Source organism: Fusarium venenatum (assembly GCF_020744135.1).
Source record: "Fusarium venenatum strain MPI-CAGE-CH-0201 chromosome Unknown EDB82scaffold_3, whole genome shotgun sequence".
Lineage (NCBI taxonomy): Eukaryota > Fungi > Ascomycota > Sordariomycetes > Hypocreales > Nectriaceae > Fusarium > Fusarium venenatum.
In genome coordinates, this window is record NW_027072131.1 from 1,183,382 (window position 1) to 1,203,436 (window position 20,055).

The 20,055-nt window shown below is 48.6% G+C and overlaps 7 protein-coding genes across 7 annotated transcripts; 5 read left to right on the forward strand and 2 right to left on the reverse strand.

Moving 5' to 3' along the window:
- Window positions 1-156: 156 nt before the first annotated feature.
- Window positions 157-2,436, forward strand: EDB82DRAFT_503622 (uncharacterized protein). Its single transcript, XM_025726593.2, has 4 exons — window positions 157-852; window positions 904-950; window positions 997-1,674; window positions 1,724-2,436. Exons 1-4 carry the CDS (start codon window positions 463-465, stop codon window positions 2,109-2,111), a joined length of 1,503 nt encoding a protein of 500 aa, XP_025581144.2. The 5' UTR covers window positions 157-462; the 3' UTR covers window positions 2,112-2,436.
- Window positions 2,430-2,984, reverse strand: EDB82DRAFT_503639 (mitochondrial import inner membrane translocase subunit TIM14). The gene is made up of 3 exons (XM_025726594.2): window positions 2,857-2,984; window positions 2,674-2,801; window positions 2,430-2,620 (listed from the first exon to the last, which is right to left on the reverse strand). Exons 1-3 carry the CDS (start codon window positions 2,905-2,907, stop codon window positions 2,482-2,484), a joined length of 318 nt encoding a protein of 105 aa, XP_025581145.1. The 5' UTR covers window positions 2,908-2,984; the 3' UTR covers window positions 2,430-2,481.
- Window positions 2,985-3,102: 118 nt separating this feature from the next.
- EDB82DRAFT_503640 (ribosomal protein L24e-domain-containing protein) lies at window positions 3,103-4,461 on the forward strand. Its single transcript, XM_065608712.1, has 3 exons — window positions 3,103-3,193; window positions 3,340-3,451; window positions 3,516-4,461. The coding sequence occupies exons 1-3, from the start codon at window positions 3,189-3,191 to the stop codon at window positions 4,053-4,055; spliced, it is 657 nt and encodes a 218-aa protein (XP_065463792.1). The 5' UTR covers window positions 3,103-3,188; the 3' UTR covers window positions 4,056-4,461.
- A 261-nt stretch (window positions 4,462-4,722) lies between these two features.
- On the forward strand, window positions 4,723-7,436 carry EDB82DRAFT_503648 (TAP-like protein-domain-containing protein). Its single transcript, XM_025726596.2, has 10 exons — window positions 4,723-4,867; window positions 5,026-5,266; window positions 5,317-5,382; window positions 5,436-5,549; window positions 5,606-5,680; window positions 5,730-5,757; window positions 5,809-6,144; window positions 6,198-6,839; window positions 6,904-7,040; window positions 7,093-7,436. Exons 2-10 carry the CDS (start codon window positions 5,072-5,074, stop codon window positions 7,303-7,305), a joined length of 1,806 nt encoding a protein of 601 aa, XP_025581147.1. The 5' UTR covers window positions 4,723-4,867; window positions 5,026-5,071; the 3' UTR covers window positions 7,306-7,436.
- A 78-nt stretch (window positions 7,437-7,514) lies between these two features.
- On the reverse strand, window positions 7,515-8,056 carry EDB82DRAFT_476889 (uncharacterized protein; the record flags this gene model as incomplete). Its single annotated transcript, XM_025726597.1, has 2 exons — window positions 7,515-7,916; window positions 7,967-8,056. 2 exons carry the CDS (start codon window positions 8,054-8,056, stop codon window positions 7,515-7,517), a joined length of 492 nt encoding a protein of 163 aa, XP_025581148.1.
- A 7,280-nt stretch (window positions 8,057-15,336) lies between these two features.
- EDB82DRAFT_211394 (uncharacterized protein) lies at window positions 15,337-17,595 on the forward strand. The gene is made up of 2 exons (XM_065607223.1): window positions 15,337-16,209; window positions 16,322-17,595. Exons 1-2 carry the CDS (start codon window positions 15,662-15,664, stop codon window positions 17,097-17,099), a joined length of 1,326 nt encoding a protein of 441 aa, XP_065463793.1. The 5' UTR covers window positions 15,337-15,661; the 3' UTR covers window positions 17,100-17,595.
- A 495-nt stretch (window positions 17,596-18,090) lies between these two features.
- EDB82DRAFT_526238 (uncharacterized protein) lies at window positions 18,091-19,222 on the forward strand (the record flags this gene model as incomplete). The annotated part of the gene is made up of 3 exons (XM_025726601.1): window positions 18,091-18,359; window positions 18,415-18,496; window positions 18,551-19,222. The coding sequence occupies 3 exons, from the start codon at window positions 18,091-18,093 to the stop codon at window positions 19,220-19,222; spliced, it is 1,023 nt and encodes a 340-aa protein (XP_025581151.1).
- Window positions 19,223-20,055: the final 833 nt, after the last annotated feature.

Below are 20,055 nucleotides of genomic sequence, written 5' to 3' on the forward strand. Positions count from 1 at the left end.
ATCTAAGTAATATATAGCGGTCTGCATTATTGATGAGCGTTGGTATTTCTGTACACAGCCGTATGTGGAGGCCCGCTGTATGACGATCCAACAATTATTGGCATTGGCAGTGGCAGTGGCAGAGCAATCACTTACCGTTTGGCATCTATTTTTGAGGCAACACTTCCCTTTGTTTTCACTTTTTAAAGGCGGGTGATAACATCAGTGAATCACTTGGCCTTGACAAATAAGCCCAAAAGGGTGCATTTCTCATCTGCCCTTTTTTCCTCCCTCACAGCACCGCACCTGCCGCACGAAGGCTTCCCTCTACTCTAGCCTTTGAAGCTGCACTGCCTATCATCCCCAACCACGGGTTTAATTCTCTTCCTTTTCTTTTCTCTTCTTTCTTTCTTTCAATAGCGCTTCTTCCACGGCCTTTTCAATTTTTCTTCCCATCGTCGCTTCTTTTCTGCCTTGCAGGAAATGCCAGCGATGTCGGACCTCCAAAGTCGTTTGGAGAAGCTGCAGGAGCTTTTGGGCAACGGCGTGAAGCTTGCCGAAACGCCACACAAAGACAACACAGAAGATGAGCCTCCTTTAACTGGCTCTGGAAATAGCTTCGGAATGGTGATGGATGATGAGTATGTTCGTAATGAGGAACGAATTGCAGCTAGAGAGCAGGCCTCTCAGGAACAGCTCCGAGCTGAAGCTGATGCAGCCCGAAAAGACCTGCTCGAAAGCAACAAGAGAAAGGCATTTGACAACACTACTTTTCGCATCGGCCAACCCGCCCACAAGGACTTCACTTTCTGCCCGTTCAAGGTCGTTGTGTCATATCCCGAACGCTTCATCGGCAAGGTCAACAAGCCTCGTGTATGTGCTACCAACTACGGTCTTACTCTTCACTGGCTAATCCTGTAACAGGCGAAGCCATTTTTCACTGAAATTCTCCAGGATCGAACTTGGGACTTGTAAGTACATCTCTTGTTGCTACGTTTTCGTTGCTAACTTTGCAAGTTTCTACCTTCATCACCCCATGGAGCCAGCCAGAGACCCTTACCTTTTGGTTCCATCCGCCCAGTTCGAAGTTTTCCTCGAAGAAATCAACCTCAAGCTGGGCACTTTCTTTAGAATCCCTGTTGGAGCCATGAACAATGATAAGTTCTACATGAAGTTTGGTGAAGGCGGCACCCCTCGTCCCCGTTACTTGAGACGATCTTTGGATACAACCTCCCTTGACATTCGACCATGGCCCGCAATCGACCCCGAAGACGTAAGGGGCTTCCAAGCGGCATCGCCACCGCAACAGCTCACCTGGAGGTCCAAGATGCGAACCGTTAAGACCGGCTTTTCGTCGAAAAAGACTGTAGATCCAGACAAGGCGGCGAAGAAGAAGCGTCACAGGGACCAAATGCTTCGCAACACAGTGGGTTACCTAGGTCTTGCAGGAGACCCTGGTGGCCACGACATCGTTTTCATCTGTGTCGACGTTGAAGCTATCGAACGGAAGCCAAACCCTATTTCTGAGGTTGGAATTTCCATCCTGGATACACGGGACATCAAAGGCGTTCACCCTAAGGACGTTGGTCGTGGTTGGTGGCCTATGGTCAAAACTCATCACCTTCGAGTGCATGAATATGCTGGTTTGCGAAACTACCAATTTGTCAAAGGGTGTCCTGACAACTTTGACTTTGGGTAAGAGTGACTTTGCTTATGTTTTTACGTGACACTAACTATTCGACAGACAAAGTATCTTCCCTCAGAAGGCCGAACTTCAAGAAACCATCATGGGCATCTTTAACCCCTATCTTTTCTCCCAACGGGAAATCATCGTCGTAGGGCATGATGTACGACAGGATTTCACCTACTTCAACGAGATAGGTATAGATCTCCGAGCCCTGGCTGGACTGAGAGAGCCTGTCGACACCCAGGACCTCCACCAAGCTTGGCGTAGCTCACCCAATGGACGAGGCCTCGTCACCGTGCTCAACGATCTGGACATTCCAAACAAGCATCTGCACAACGCCGGCAACGATTCTCATTACACGCTTTGCGCTATGCTTGGAATTGCGGTGCAAGAGGCGAATGGGAACGAGCAGCAGAGCAACAAAATGCTCAATGAGGTGGACTAAATGAAGGATTCGTGCGGGGAGCGCCAGTCCAGACAGAGACCATAACTGTGTGGACATTTTTTGTAATTGTAACAAGGCAACCGAAAGCATCATGAGAAGAGAACGGGTCGATTGGCCCTGTATTCATACAACATTCATCCTAGATAGCTTAACGACGGCATATCCCATCACCTGGCTCCAAAGAGCCTCCTCTTAAACCCAACAAACGCCATCGCTATGGAAACAAGTAGTGTACACTTTACACACGCGGCCATATGCCCACGCCAGACCCTGGTCGTTGATTATGCTTTTTTTTTTGTAAGGCTCATAAATCGATTCTGATGGGTCCGAATATCGAGACTCGAATGAGTGCTTTATTGTTCGTCATGATTTAACCGTTCTTGTCCAGGAACTCCTTGGCCTCGTTCACCTTTGTCGCAAGATAAGGGCTTCCACCTCGATCGGGATGGTTGAGAAGCATGAGGGTTCGGTGGGCCTTGCGGACCTTGTCCTTGGTAATGGCTCGCTCACTGAGTGTGATGTTAGTATGTTGTTGAGTGTAGTAAGTTTGATGAACACATACTTAAGCGACAAGATCAGAGTAGCCTCCTTCTTGGTCATCTTGGCCTCAAAACCACCCTTGTAGAAAGCCTTGCCCATGGCTCCAACGCCACCTCGTGAGCGTCTCCATGCGACCAGACCAGCTCGACCCTGCAAAAGGATGTTAGTGACCAGAATTCGATATTCCTTTTCCTTGGTTGCGTACCAAAAAGGCCGCGACGGCAGCGCCGGCACCCCATGCCATAACAGAAGCCATTTTGAATATTGTATTTCGTTCTCAACAGACGTAGCTTGGGTGAGGCAGATGGAGATGTTCGACCCGGAGGGCAAATCGGGGAAAGTTTTCTAAGAGTCTCCGGCGCGGACCGGTGACTTTCGGAATCATGTTTGTCCGGTGTGTTGTTATCGATAAGCTCAGATGGCGGCTGGGAACAAAAAAATCTTTAGAGCGAAAAAAAGTTCGGGATACCTCAAAACCAGTGGGGTGGGAAGCTGAATTGAAGTCGTTTTGGTCTTGTAGACCACCACCCATACAAAATGAGGTAAGTTGTTGGATACGGATGGACTCTATACTGAATGCTTGTCTTGATCGAGGATATACTTGTCATGTTCATCCTCTTGGAGACTGAGCATCTACGATATCGAGACTTGAGCTCTACCTTGAACTGTCACTGACGAGTTACTCTAGAATCGAAACCTGTTATTTCTGCAGTCGCCCTGCTTACCCCAGCAAGGGTATCACCTTTGTGCGCAACGATGCCCGAGTCTTTCGATTTTGCCGCAGCAAGTGCCACAAGAACGTACGTCTACAGCAGCATTGCGACCTGCCTCAGACCTCACACCGCTAACATTGCTACTCTACAGTTCAAGATGAAGCGTAACCCTCGCAAGCTGAAGTGGACAAAGGCCTTCCGCAAGGCCGCCGGCAAGGAGATGACGGTCGACTCTACTCTGCAGTTCGCCGCCCGCCGCAACGTTCCCGTCCGCTACGACCGAGAGCTCATGGGCAAGACCCTCAAGGCCATGGAGCGTGTCTCTGAGATCCGCCAACGTCGCGAGCGCGTCTTCTACAAGAAGCGCATGGCTGGCAAGCGTGAGCGTGAGCTCGCCACCGCCCGTAAGCTTGTCGCTGAGAACGAGCATCTCCTGCCCCGCATGCGCGGCAGCGAGAAGAAGCGTCTGCGCGAGCTTGGTCTGGGAGAGGAGGAGATTGAGGAGATGGAGCCCGAGCGCCAGCAGTCCAAGGTTTTCGGTGGCGAGAAGAAGAGAGTCGCCATTGCTCTCGAGGTTGACGACGACGAGGATGATGACGAGGAGGGCGAGAGCGGCATGTTTGACAATGAAGATGATGAGGATGACGACGAGGACGACGATGAGATGGGCGATGTCGACATGGAAGACTGAATGGGAAAACTCATTGGCGGTGGAATCTAAAAAGAGAAAGTCGGTGCAACATGTCCAGCGCGGAGGCGGGCTACTAAGACAGCGAAAGCAAAAAAGGTCTACGAGACAAGGGCGTTATGGGTGTTTTTGATTCGAAGGCATACCACGGCGTTGGGATACTATAGAGAGAAAGCATTTTTCTTCGTCATGCAGAGAGCGCGCACACCCAACCCGAACCCGCAAGAAGAAAGACTTGGATTGTGACTCTTTTTTGGCGGAATGATTTGTGTTTCCAGTTATCTATATCCCAACTAGCATGTCCGGGTTGACCTTTTGTCATTTTCATTCCGGAGCGTTCAGTACGGGACGCTTTCGAATGATTTGGACAGGCAGGCTATCATCATCATCATCATCATCATCATCATCAATGTTATAGAACCAACTTTTGAAAAAAGAGGTCACTTAATAAAACAAAGTTAACCAAACATGATTTTCCAAGGAGTTTAGCCGTTGAAGCCATGCAGAGTTGGGCCACTAATGTTAGTAGTCGAGACGACGATCAGATAGGCAAAACCCAAATGGATGGATCTCATGACTCTTGACGCTGTCCTGAAATAGGCAATTGGAATCAAGTGCTACGTGATAGGACGACGTAAGCTTGGAGTACCTGAGCGTAAGAAAGTCTCCCTCTGCCCTGCAAGGCAAGTCGAACTTGGATGTTGAGAGCTGAAAAAAGGGATGTCTTGGACCGGGTTTGCCAGGTTTATGTTGGTCAATCAATCACCGTCTCCTCTTGGTCGCTGATCTGGCTTATCATTCATCCCGTCCTGCAGGTATGTCTTAGGCAAAAGCTAGCGATTCGTAAGATGGACTTTGCCGACACCACGTTCCAATTTCTTTCATCTTATCCTCGTTCTGTCTGTTTTTATTTATTCTCATCCTCTTTATGTTCGGCGATTTGTGAACTTGAGTAACAATTTGGTCTATCTAGTCCCAACTCTTCGACCAGAGTGGGCTCCGCGATATTCCTTCTCGCTATGAATGAAAAGACGACACCAGAGGCAATGCCTCTATTAAGAGGCCGCCTTCAGCAGCGCCCACGCAGATCTAACGTTTCTACTGTGTTGGGACTCTTGGCTGCTGTTTGTCTCATTGGCTTCTTCCACCACCGCCCTCACCCTGTACCAAATGACATCGAGGAACCAGCAGTGAAGCCATGGACTTGGAACGATGTAAGGACCAATTTACATCACTAGGACTGGATATCTGACGGAAACTACAGATCAAACCACGACGAGACCTACGCTGGGAGCCTTGCTATGACAAATTTGAATGTGCAAGGCTTGACGTGAGTAATGGCTTCGCCGGTACTTATACCAGATGCTGATAATATATGTTCAGGTCCCCATGGATTGGCTGAAACCTTCTGATAGCAAGCGTGTGGTACTTGGAGTTATCAAACTGCCAGCCAAGTCCAATAACAACACAGTCTCCCCGCTATTCGTTAACCCTGGGGTATGGTCTCGTTCACTTTTAATTGATTGTTATATATACTGACTGAATGGTACTAGGGGCCCGGAGGTTCGGGAATCGCCTTTGTAAAGCGCGAGGGTTACATTCTACAAGCAATTGTGGGCGACAACCATGTAAGTCCATCCAAAACCTACACTCAGCACAATCTACTCACTGTTTTAGGATGTTATCAGTTTCGACCCCCGAGGAGGTGAGTTATATCTGCAAGCCACTATTTTAACAGAAATACTGACCATTTTAGTTGGAGTTTCTACACCCCGTGTTGAATGCTGGGGTTCATCCCAAAGACGACGACTTTGGGCTCTTCAAGACACACCCGTAGCCGATGAACATCCAGGTCTTATCTACGATGCTTACGCCCGAGCTGCAGCCTACTCGGGCACATGCGAATCAGCAATGGAGGACATGGGTCTCATGAAGTTCATCGGATCCGCATCCATCGCAAGAGATATGTTGGAGATTCTCGACAAGACTGGTAATGAGAAGCTCCGCTATTGGGGTTTTAGTTACGGCACTATCCTTGGTGGTGTGTTTGCTGGGCTGTATCCTGAGCGGGTAGAGAGACTTGTCAGTGATGGTGAGTTCCCAGTGATATCGACTCTACTTGATCATGATTAACTAAGGACTCAGGAAACGTTGACTATCATGACTGGTTCAACTTGGATCACGGAAACTTTGTTTCTGATACAGACAAGATTTTCGACGCTTTTGACACAGCATGCCACAAAGTCGGCCCTCTCAAGTGTGCATTCCACGCTGAATCTCCCCAAGCCATCGAGAAGCGACGAGACGATCTCCTCGCCCACCTCAAGAAGTCACCAGTTCTGCTGCCCGCATGGTCTCAAGACTCAGGTCCTGAACTACCCGTCCTGATTTCCTACTCCCATCTTCAGCGCCTTATCCAGACTTGTATCTATGCCCCGATCGTCAAGTTTCCTCAACTGGCTCGTGTGTTTGCCGCTCTGGAGAAAGGTGACGGAGTGCCTTTCTATGAGATGGTCCTGGAGATGAGCGATAACAAGGCTCTTGAGGGAGGTTTTTGCGAGCTGGGAGATACTCCTGCTACAACGCCTTTCGAGACGCCAATGGAACTCGATGCTTTCCCTGCCATTATGTGCTCGGATTCAAAGGCCGCGAACGAGTCGCCAGAGGAAATCGCAGAGTACTTTGACAGGATTACAAACAAGAGTCGCTGGGCTGGTGCAGCTAATGCTAATTTCCGCGTTTCTTGTGTTGGAAGAAAGACGAGACCGAAGTGGGAGTTTACAGATGGTGAGTACCTTAACTCCAGCCCCGGCATGAAAGTATAAGATAAAGACGCTGACATGTTGAGTAGCCGACTTTAGGGGCGATACTGCGCATCCTATTCTTTATATCGGCAACATAGCTGATAACGTCACGCCTCTACAAAGCGCATTCAACAACTCAGCCAAGTTCCCAAGCTCAGTTGTCCTGACCCAGAATGCATACGGGGTAAGACATCTTGAGCTTCCTCTACAAGATATAAAACTAACTTCATTTTCAGCATTGTTCTCTTGCAGCACCCTCAACTTGCTCAGTCCGTTACATACGAGAGTACTTTCAAAATGGAACACTGCCTGCTAATGGAACTGTATGTGATTCGGATTTTGACCTCTTTGAGTTCCCTGGTTTGAACGAAGGTGTGATGGGCTTGGATGAACTTAGCTCGATTGCTTTTATGTTGGCTAGAGAAGCAGAGATTCCGAGGCCTTTTTGAGAGAGTTTTATAGGATATGTATTTGTGTATGAATGGATTATGACATATGGAGAGGACTTGATTGGGAAAGAAGAGGTTGATTGGTATGAGTATAAGTGATGAAATATTAACACAATCTTGACAATGCCCATTCATGGATCAACCAAATTACTCAATTATTCCAACCAAATGATTTAACACTATTCCTACACACCGTAATCCAAGACTAATCAATCATTACGCTTGATATGCTGAGGTCCATGATGCACCTTCTCAGGCATCTTCAACCCCTTCTCAACCGTCTCCCTAACTTTCCTCTCCAACGCCTCACCCCTCGACCTATCTTCTTCCCTCATCCTCTCCTCCTCCTCGAAAGAAATAGCATGCTTCCAGTTCCCCGCGCCTCCGCGACCGCCCAGCCCACCTCCCCGGACATTCTGGTTCTTCATAAGGCTCGCGTTCACCGCAGCAGCCGTCTTTCTAGCCATCTCGTCCTGCTCCGCCGCGTCGGGCAGGTCTGACGGGTTGACGTAGTTACCGGATCCGCCGCGTCCAGCGCGCGCTGGGACGTTGGCTGTTGCACGATCTGGAGGGGGGACTTCGTCGGTGGCTAGGCTTTGAGCTTCAAGATCCTGTTCGAATGTGAGACTGTGAGAGAGAACGAGTATCGTGGTAAGTTTACCTTGTCGGCTTCGTCAGCCTTGTTTTGGACAACGTAATTGCCTGCTCCACCTCTTCCAGTCTTGCGATATACGTCTTGATCAGCAGTCATTGTCGTTTTGTTGTTATGATAATGATATGTGGTATTGAGATTAAGACAATGTGGCTATTAATGCCAGGCAACGAAGGTAGTTATCAGGGGTGTTGTTGTTGTGGCTGTAGCAATAATAAACAAAAGATAAACTTCAAATCTCTATATTAAAAAAAAGCCAAGATGAGAAGAAGAAAATCTAAAATCCTCAAAACGATCAAGCCACCGACGGATTAAGAAGCGTGGGGGATGAGCCTTTAAACTATAGTACAACCTGAACTAGGGACTGTACTTTGTCAGACATGATGAGTTTCATATTGGTGTTGCCTCTATCTCTCAGACAAATCCGCCTCCTGCGAATAACTTTATCTTGAGTGCGACGAGGCGACTTGCGGTCTTTTTATGTGTCAATGGATTCGGACATGAGAAATGGTCCGGCGCCCGCTGTGTAAATGGAAACTACCTAAATTAAGAACACTCTAATCCGCGGGGTACATGAACTAGACTGTAGATCTTGATAGATTGGCTGTGTGCTATGTTGCTATGAGCGATTTGCCTCTCTTTCACATGTATGTACAAGACATTTCAAGTTGTCATTACTTCAATCTCTCAAGATAATAAAATTATGTTTTGTGTATGACAGTCTCTCAATAGAAAATGTCTCTTTTGTTATTGTGGCTTGAACTGCAAGTTGATGTCATGATTAATGATCGACATTGTTGTAAGAGTTCAAGAGGTCTTCAATCTTGAGAGACAGGCTTCGCAGGTACCGAGATCTAGCATATCTGAGCCAATCTAGATCAAACACATTCATCCTGTAGATCCTTCAATTTATCCTGATTCTGTGACAAGAGCTAGGGTGTGTAAAAGCAAGCCCTCTTATCCCACTCGCGTCGAGACGTGGCATTCACGAAAACGAATAACACAATCCACACATCACAATTTATACAGAATAGACTTCAATAAACAAATCAACCATGCATATCCACTATGATCCCATGAAATCACACAGACCTCGTCAAGAAAGCCCAACACTTTGTCATAGAGCGCTCCGACATCGGCAATCACTCACCCAACCACCCATGAAGGATATTAGACTGACTACTCGTTGATATCCGAGGCTTGGTGCCCTTATCAAGCAACATGCTGCAGATCTCCAAGTACGTCTTTTTCAAATGGGCAATCGTGAGTGTCGACCTCTGTTGAGCTTATCTACATACTGGGAAGCACGTCACGCACGCCTTCAAATGGTGAATCCTGCGGGACATCCGTCCAAGAAATTGAAGCCACAATCTCAAAATTGACCTGCAACCCGCCATCAACCCTCAAGCCACAAGGGCTAGTCGAGTTATTCATTGTTTCTGGAATCTGAGCAAAAGGAATTCGGGTACCCATCCACCCGTTGTAGGGCTCAGAACCCAACCAACATTCCATTCGTCCCGTCTTCTAAGCTGTCCCTGGCCCAGTCCGGCCCCGACAAGCATTGCTGATCTCGGGAAGGGACAGGCTAACAAGCCATAGCTTCTGCTCTGTCTTTAGAAATTTGGCCAGACGATCCCATCGATGGAATCCTTGCCATGTCTCAAGACCTCAGCCAGAACGTAAAGGAATCATAAACACAATGATATGAAACCACGTGGACTGGGCAGCTCCCATGTCATGCAGGAACAGCACAGCTCAGGAACATGGAATATCGAGCAGTGCCTTGCCGTGATAATACAACGTTGCTGACGTTGTCCTCTCGGAATTGTTCGTGCTTGTAACGGCGAGAGTCACAGACAGCATGGAGGCATCTTTCAAACATCCTTTGTTACTGCCTGTATCCAGTTAACTTGAGGCATGAAAATCCCCATTCTTATCAAGATAGGAACATCCATATCCACATCTCTTTGAATCCCTGTCGAGGCTCGGAGCACGCCCCTGTGCGTATTCTGTCCGTGGGGCGTACCAGCTGTGCCACAGGTATCAGCAAGACCCAGTCCAGCCCAGCGAGGCGGGCGTCGTGATAAAGGAGAGGGTAATTGATTCACAAGGCGGGGAAAGGAAGCCTCGGCGACAGAAACACAAATGGCATTTGGCGGCAACTGGCGGACACGGAGTTCGGGCTCGCAACCGCTCTGTACCGCTGGACAACTGGCGGCATCATAATGTAAGTGCCGATGCTGTACAGACTACCAGTTTATGTGCTGTACAATATGACTCCGGCCAGAGATTCTGTAACTGGTTGAGAACCCTTCAAGTGGATTCAAAGGTCCGAATACTGGTGACTGATGAGGTCTCATTCTCGATCAATTCATGCATTCATTCATGCAAACACAAGCGTAGGGCGAGGCAGGTCGTCACCGACCATTCCAATGGTATCGATCCTATTTGGATTAGTGTTAGGTCTTCTGCCCCTAAGGGACGGAAGAGTCCAAGAGAGGTGATTGTTGGGTTGGTTGGTTGCCAAACTGCGTGTTGCTGCCTCTGACACTAAGACGGTCCAGATATCCACCCGGCTCCAGCTGTCATGAACCAGACTAGGTAAGCCTCTCGTACAGTACAGTGCTGTCTATAGTGCTTTGTAGTGCAGTATTAGTGTGTGTAGCGGACAGCGGGCCTCTGGAAGCGGCGGCTCTTTCAAAGATCCAGTGCTTGTGCTTTAACGGCCAGTGATCCCCCGGATCGTCAACGCAGGGCTCGGCTGCAGAGCCGGCAATGCGAGCAATTCAATACTGTTGCCGACAATAGTCAGATTCAGGACAGATACTATATTGGTGTACAGTGAAGTATTGTCTGCCCTAGTGTAAATGTCTCATCTCACTGTTGAGCAGCCCACTGGCCAATAACGATATACTCGCACGGCAGTGAATGGATGCGAGTGCTCGTTTCTCAATCAATTTTTTTTTTCTGTCTCAAAACAGGATCGAGATTGACAGAATGTGGAGGAATGTATATCGAGTCTGATTGGCCTTTGTTCATGTAAGCTCAAAGCACCCCCAATGCGGTCTTGTCTTAGTAGGCTAGGAATTCCACTCTTATGGAGTCTTTGTCATTTTAATTAAAGGGAACCAGTATTTTTTTTCTTTCAACACCAGTGTTGATCACCGAGTGGTGGTCGACTGTTCATTCGCATGTCAGAATTACATCATTGAGTGAAATACGCATGAAAATGGCAAAGTTAATGTGCAATCAATATCTGAAAAGGAAGTGAAGGGATTTCAGGACATAATCTTGAATGGGTTCCAATAGTCAGTTACCTTCTAGCCAGGGGAGCGCTCTGATGACGTCGTTGCGATCTCAAAACTTGAATTGTTGTCTTCGTATCTGAAAGCCAATTTGACAAAGGATTCCAAGGAATGCACTACAGTTATTCGATTTGATCTTCAAGGCATCAACTCCACGTGTTGAAGCTTAATTATTGGAAAATTGGTACTGGATAACCTCTCGTTATTGGTAGACTTTTTTCCGACGGGAACTGGGATTCATATTAGGGATCGTCAAATCCTATCTCAAGACGGCAATGCCCCGTAGGATAGTCAGGAACGTGTGATGAATGTTGAATGCTAAAGAGACCATTAATAATCTCGAGATGAGGGTGTTAATGGGAAAAAAGAAGCCGGAAATCATGAGCCTGTATGTTTGGGTATGCAGTTCGTCTGATCGAGAGAGACAGTGGTGATCAAAGACTTATGTTACACCTTCCGCAGTTACACAACACAACAGCAGCACAGGCCACCTTTTTTACCCGTAGAGGGTTGGAGCAACACAGCCTCCCAAATTCTCACGATACTTCCTCCTCTTCAAGGTAGACTCCCTGTGACTAGACACAACGGACGGCAAGACGGAAGTGCAGCAGTTAGGTCAGGTGAAAGTGCTTGTGATCTGTGAGGATCCAAGAAGGGAATAGCAGTTTGAGGGGTAAATGGGTACATCAGTGCTGTACGTAGATCAACCATATGTATCTGGGATTCGACAATGATTGCAGTCAAGTGCCGCATAAGATATTGTGTATATAGTAGATGCACATACATAAGCAATAGTCTATCTATCACATATCTTGACACGTTGGACAGGATGCTTGAGTTGTTTGTTACCGTTCACACCCGCCTCCTTTCTGTGCATCACTTACGTGAGAATCTGGGCTAATCTGGTTCAATGATAAAAAAGACCAATAGAAAGAACATTACTTCCCCTGCCCCTTTTAGTATCGTCAGTCAGTCATTGTCAATGCTAACCTGTCCCTTTATTAAGCGTACCAGCTAACCGAAAATTGCGGTGTCAACTAGATCCAGGGCTCTCCTTTTTTTTTGCTTCCATTGACAATGGCTTTTTTAGCGACGCGATGGTGGCTGTAGCTGACGACTCTTGGGTGGTGGTGGTGGATCGGCTTCTGTCTGTATCGAGAAACTAAGAATGAGGGGTATGCATCCCATTAGTAAATTAACTACACGCCCTAACCGCTTTAGGGAGCTCTAAATCAAATAATTTATACTCAAAGATGCTATACTCTCAAGAAACAAGAGCATTTCAATTCCGAAATGCTCGAGACAGTAAGCAAAACTCTACTAGGTATTCTACACGATCAATGCAATATCTCTTAGAGTGGCATGGGACGTGTAGCCCTGACAAGAGTTTACATGGATGGTTCATCGATCGCTGAAAGATCGACCAAGAAAAAAAAAAGTTGGAAAAAGAAGGGTCTTAACTTTTTGTTCTCCTTGGAACGTCCAGAACAAGCCATTGCCGAATAAGAAGAAGTCCCTCTTCCTTCTGACTTTCTGCCTAACCAGCCGGATCGGAGTATAAAACATCAGGCCAATAAGTCAGACCAGCAAACGTGTACAGTACCGCAGCGTTATCAGATCAGATCACCACTTGGTCACTTGGCTGGATTAACCTGTTAAGGTTACTGCAGCATTCAGGGCCAGGGCAAGGGTTAGGTTTGAGTTGAAAGAGCATGGGTTATCACCACGTGTAAGAGGAGAGGATAGGAGGAATCGTTTCTAACAGAAGGATGGATTGTAACATGCCAGGGATAGATGAATTCGTACTGTGGTTGTGACGGACATGAATTGTTGCTTCGCCGCTCAGTCATCAATCAATCAATCTCTTGGCGAGAAGCAAGCAATAACGACGCTGATATCAGCGACATTGAAACTGCATAAATTAAACTTCAGGCATAAAACAATACAAATAACCTTTGAAGAAAAGCATTACGCGTTGGGATGGTTACAGAAACAGGTTTCCAAAACATCCACAACCCAGGGCTCGAAACATATCCATTGATCGGTCCTTGGTCAGACGTCTCATTAGACGCGTCTCACGCTGGTACTCTGTACAGTTAGCGAGAGACATGAGAGCCTCGTCTCTTTTTTCAATATTTGTTGATTTCCAAACCCAGCAGTGCCTTGAACAAAGGAGTTAATGAGACACAGCCTATTACATACGAGAGTTGACATGGTGAGCACAGATCGATATTGGTACCTGACAGCTGTACAAAATTACAATACGAGATGAATTGACGGCCACTTGTTCAAGAAACTTCAAGCAATCTCAGCCCGAGGATCTGAGACAATCTCGCTATAACGATACCAGATATTATTGCAGCGATCATCTCGTCTTGTTGAGCTATTGCATTGAATATGTAGGCATTGGTGGTCAAACACATCGCGCTGCCTCCCTTTCTCTGGAATAGAGTTTACAGTGCGAGTGTTCACTAACAATTACATCCCCCAGATTTCAAGACCCCACTCGGTCCCCAAAATGAGTCTTCCCTTCGGCATCAACTCCTCACTTCTACCATCCAAACCGACTCAGCTCCCCACCCAGTGCGAGCTCATTACCATCTCGATTAAGTCTGGCGAGACTGGGCCGCCCAGTCCGGGCAGGGCTGCTATTACAGCCAGCAGGCAGACAGGCTACAAACCAGGCCACGGGGCCACCGTCCACTCTACCCGTCTCGGAAGTTGGGGAAATGGAGAGGGCGAACATGGCTGCAGCAGCAACGTGATAATTAAAGTCTAGTATGTATATTTTTATACATACTGACCAAAGGCACTGTACAAAAATGTATTATGTACCTATTGTGCTACGGACGGAGTCCAGGCAATGCAATGAGGACATGGACGCGTCGGGTGACGAATCAGCCCAGAATTAAGCGGCGAGCATAACAAAGACGATTTGATTCAATGACTGTCTACCCAACAGGAAACCCAAGCCAAACGACGAGCGTTACCCACCGCGATTGTTAAGACAGATGCACTCTCTTTATACCCTCCGCCTGGAACCGTTTGTGCAGACGGGACCTGACTTTCTCAAGCAGATAACCTTCAGGAACAGTGGAAACGGTCTAGTTTATTCCCCTGGCTACAACGATGTGCAGCGGACAAGACCCTGGCACGATTTGTGATGGTGCATAAACCGTGCCAATTCACTCTTTTATACCTTATCAAGCAAAGACCGGTGCCAGTTTGTGAGGGGAATCCAATCATGGACCAGCGCAAAAGCACAACGCCTCATGCAGGACGGGAGGGGAATTGAGGGGATACATGCTTCTGTCTGTCTGTCTGTATGCATGTCTGTACAGTACTGTACTGCCAGCATGTCCCCTCCAAGTTGATCACTATCGACTGTCGATAGCATGCTCTTGCCGTCACTTCCTTTGATAGTAGCGAGCGAAGCCAGGCATAATTTGTCTCGTGTCTTCTTCACAGAATACCTGTCCGTTCCTTCAGGTCAGAACAAGGGGATGGGATAGAGCCATCGATTGCTCAGCCCCCGTTCGCCGGCCGATTGCGACTTTGAGCGCATGACACACCCACGTTCTAACGCCACACCTATCCGCGGACCACGGCCTGACCCCTCCTCTCCCTCTCAGGCTCTCTCTCCCTCTCACGGGCTCTCTTTCCCTGCTGCAACTCAGTTCGAATGCTTTGGCAAGGGTGTCAACGAACCAATCGACCTGCCGCTTCAACCCCACCCGTAGCCACTCCATGGCTGGAGAGCCCCCCGAACACCAGAACAAATGGCAGCATGTAGCGCTGGGTGGAAGTCGTTGGAACCCGGTCCAGGGCCTTGGCTCCCTATGGTTGAGCCCCCTCTTGACTTCCAAGGCACAAGGCCATGTTTGGTGGCTCAAAGGTACTAGTGAATAAGTGACCAGCCGGGTGCGCTTTCACTGAACTGAGCAAGTCTCGATAGTCATCGCACAGGCATCAATCAATTCAGACATCCTATTCAGACACCAGTCTGCTACATACGCCCCGCTCCTGACCACACACACACCCTGGGCTTGGGTGCTGCTTCCCAAAATATTATTTCTCGTCTGTTCTGGGACTCCTGCTGGCAACATCTTTCTCCTCTCACCACTTCTCTTCCTCCTGTCAACATCATTCAAGCATCTCCGGTTCAAGTCTAACTACCAACACTCTACCAAACGCCTAGTTCGTGATCGACACGACTCCAGTCGGTCGAATCCTGAACATATACCAAGTCGCCGGCAATGGCCTCATCCAAAGTACGCTGCCCTCAACCCTCGGAGGGACCGAGCCCGAGCCCTGTCATGATCTTTTTCACGACCTGCTAGATGGCATAACAACCTATCAAGGCCCAGATTTGCTGATCTCCTTTCGTCCTCTTCAGGAAATGCAGCAGTCCTCGAGGCCATTGACTCAGACCCGTTCTCCGATGTCGTCCACGTCGTCGGCCCTCCCCGGCCGTCAATCCCACGCTCGGACGAGCTCGCACTCGCTGCTCACAGGCGCTCTCAACGCCAACCATAGAGTGACTCGACGCAAGTCTGTCACAAACCCGAATGCGAACGTTACCGCGATCGCCGCTGCTCTTCTGGAGAGTGAGCGTTCAAACGCACTGCCCATCAACAGCGGCCGCCGAATGTCAAAGAGCGCTGCTGCTCGTGCTGCCATCGCCGGCAGCCTTCCCTCCCCGCCTGCTAGCCTCCCGAACCACAAGTCGATACCCGAGACGAAGCAAGAACTCAATGGTAGCGCCATTGACGATGAAATGAATGATGGTTCGGCTGACGAGGGAACTGCCAAGTTCCAAAAGGCTCGTCAACGCCGTGCAAGCGACGGCCAGACTCTCAAGGAGGGCAAGAAGAGCAACAGGGTTGAGGTTCGCTGTGACAAGTGCGGTAAAGGCTACAAGCATAGCAGCTGCTTGACTAAGCACTTGTTGGTTCCCCTCCTCCCAATGACTTGCCCCAGCACAGGAAGCCTTACAGACCAGCTGTTTTTGGCGTGTAACATTGCGTACTCATGAATCCATGTCACTAACAGTTTCTAGGTGGGAACACACACCTGAGTGGGCATTGACTTCCAAGTTGCTCATTTCAAAACATCAACAAGTCCAGCTGCTTGAAGCTGCTTCTGTTCTTGTAACCATGAACGGCATTGAAGGCAACGCTGCCACTCCTCCTGAGTCTACTAAGGACTTTCAGAGTGAGGTCGGGTCATCATCGCCTGCTACCTCCAGATACTCTGACCCTGAGGAGCGACAGAGCTCTGCCGACACTACACCACCTCCGCTTACCGAAGGTGTCAGCGTCAACGGCACCTCCTACCGCAACAAGCGCTACAGTAACGGGTACGCGAGAAGCTACCAGTCGGCTGCGTCGTTTGGAGCTGGCAGTGTGCCATACGGCTCAGGCTTTGGCCACTACCGTCAGCCTAGCAATGATCACCACCGCCCAAGTTCTTCCGGTCGCAATGCCACGGGAGAGGACGATAGAGATCTAGCTGCTGCAGTTGAGCTCCTCAGCTGCAGCTTTGGTAGCAACAACGGATCCCGCCCTGCTATGACTCCTGCAGATGCGCCTCCCGTTCCTCCGCTGCCGGCTCAGTACCTGGATCAAGCGACGTCACTATCGACAGCGAGCTTCATCAACAGCTTTCCACGTCGACAGCCCGAGAGTTTTACTCGCGGTGACATGAGACGTCCCAGTGTAGACGTCCGAATGGATGGCAGCGGCGATTCGGTTATGGACGATGACGATTTCGAGATGCGTTCGCGCGGTCGAAGTGAAGATGATGACGATGGTGTTTTTGGTCGCATGGAGGAATGATTTTTTTGGATGCATCATTAATGGGTAACGATTGGGACGGAGTATATCTCTTGGGTCGAGCATGCAGGCTCTGGAGTTGGATTTATCGGATGACGTCGATGGATAAGCGCGTTATCTCTTCTTCTTTTTTTTATATCTTCTGTATCACATACAGCGTGTTATCATGAGGTGGACCAGATCTCCGCTGTCGATTCCCAGCACCGAAGAGTGGAGGGCCCGTCTGGTGAGGAACTAGATGAGATTGCATCGCCACGAGGTTAAAGTGAGGATTCGGACAGGCGTCGAGTTGGACGCCCAAATAAATACCTACCAAATGGAAATCAAACATTGAAACCACATTACAGTGTTACAACATTGGATCACCACGGGATCAAGAGTGAATGATTGAATGAATCAATTGATGAAAAATAAGGAAGAACATCGTGATGATGAGACATCACTGTACGATTCAGACAAGGTCACAGAAGAGCAGCCAGCCTCATCCATCAAAGGACAAATAGATGAACAAAACGAGAGCTGAGAATGATCAAGGATCGCCTCTTTTTTGCGGCAACGATTAATTGATGAATCAATTATTGCTTGCTTGTAACAAGAGAGAAAAAAATCGGAGGGTTAAAGAGAAGAGAAAAACCTTCATCTTCCATGTCGGCTGTCAAAACAGCTACTAACCCAGTCCAGTAGGTGCGCAGTGGGGAATTCGAGGTTGCGAAATGCCGTGAAGGTCCATCTTATGGAGGTTGCCCGGACAGCGACGTCACTGATTGACCAGTTCCCCACTGCAACCTGCCTTGTCTACTACCTCTAGGTGCTGAACTGCCTGAACTCTTACCCTCCCTCGCCTACACTGAATCGCAAACACAAAAACAACGCCCTGACTCTCCCTGAATCCAGGTCGCAAACTTCTGGTATTTATCATTTCGGCTTAGCCTGGACAGGTGGCGTATCCCTGAATCTTGGACAATACATTGTCTCACCCAAAACAAACAAAGAAATGGCAACAAGAAGAAGCGTCGCCGCGACCAGCGACGACACGGCGATGACAACAACTCCATCATCACCAAAACAAGTGCAGCGACCTCCGCCATCCTTTCGCGATATGGTCCCCCACACGGCAAAGTTCCCTCTTGCGATCGCGACAAGCTTCGCGATGGCGTCACTGGGATACAGCTTGCTAAGTGAGCTCACCAACGCCGAGCTCGCTGGCCTCAGCAGAACCCAGGACACATGGGAAGAAGTTGCCCTTTTGGCCGGCTGGAGAATGTTAGTAGACATGTTCTATTTGCGACAAAAGACGTACTAACAGATGCGACTACAGTGTTGAGTTGACGATAGGATGGTATGCAAAGCTAGACAGCCTCGACGTGGCGATGCTGGATCTACTATCTCACGGCCCTCACGTTAGTTGAACCCACTTCAAAAGCCGAATCTCGTTCAAAGCTGACTTATCAAAGTTCTACCTTCTCACAACCTTCTACGGCCTCAACTGGACTACAGCAGCCTCGGCACTCGCTATTGATATTTTCTCAGTCGCCGTGCCCTTTTACCTACTTCGCCCACTCTCTCCCATCCATACACCTTCAGCTGCCGCTGCTGCAGGTTTGCCTAACCGCGAGCTCCTCGACCTTCCACTTCAGTCGTATACGGCCGCTCTGTCGACAGGCATCTACACTGTTGTCCTCGTTCTGGCGCTGCGTTTCGTTCTGCCTCGCATCCTGGTTGTCAACTACTCAGGAGTAGGCACTCTCGAGCCTGCCTACAATGCTTCTTATGCTGCCATTCTCCCGGTGACAACCCTTTTCGGTATCGCCGCCAGCACTTTTATCTTTGCGCCTTTCGCGACCACGGCACGTGCTAAAGAGGATGACAAGATCAACGAGTTTGATCCTGTGGCTGCATCTCTCGGAGAGACCGTCTGGTGGAATGTGTGGGGTTACACTGTCAAGACCAAGGTGGTTATTCGTCGAACAGTCATTGTTGCTTTTGTCGCTGCGGTCAACACGTTCCTTGCCTCTTACAAGACCATGTATCGAGTTGATGCCATTGGAGCAGCTGCATATGCGGGCGTCTGGACATTCGCCGCTATCTGCAGTGGCATTGGCCTTGGTTTTGTTGGCGGAGATTAAATGCCCAGCAGTGCCATTTCCAGAAGGCTGAGATCAGCCTCATGTACAGGGTCTTGTACAGGGTCTTGTACAGGGTATGATGGGGGCCAAAGAAGAAGTTGATAGCATCCTTGTTTCTAGATTGGCAGATGAGATGAGAAGATGGATGGATGGATGGATACCCCGGTTTTCCTATATCGATCGGAGTCAGAAGGATTCAGGGTATAGCCAGTTGGCGATGCCGTTGAGATTGGCCTCAAGTGGCTGTGTTTTTTGTTTATATTGTTTTCTCTGTTATATTATGCTAGGTTTGTTTTGATAATGTATGAACACCAGTATTTTGAGATTATATCATTTAATTGTTGCTCTATCAGTGCTCCAAGCTGTATGCATTGAAGAGTCATGAATGAAGATGTCGTCAAGCCTTTGGAAGTTAGTCACATGTTTAATGTGCCTAATAGGCAACATATGGATCGGGCATTCTGTTCGATAGCTTGGCGTCTTCTAGAAGGAAGAAAAATGGATGGTGTGCGTCTGTAGACGGAGAAACCCACGATAGAGCGAATTACAATTCAACGAGAGAGTCAAGTGGCTTTTCCTCTCCCTCATAGGGCTGAGGCGATGCAACCATGTCCATGGTCATGGGCAAACGGGAAGCGTTCCGTAGACCCAAGGACTAGACTAGGGGTTGTACAGCCTCGGGCGATTCCTAACGAAAACAAGAGTTTTTATGTGAAATGCTAGAACTAAGAAACGCCCGAAAAGATCTCAAGGCAGCAGAATAGATTGTACGTTGATCGGCAATTCAGTATACTCAACAGGACGCTTATACGGGGCAAAGGGCCAGTCCTAAG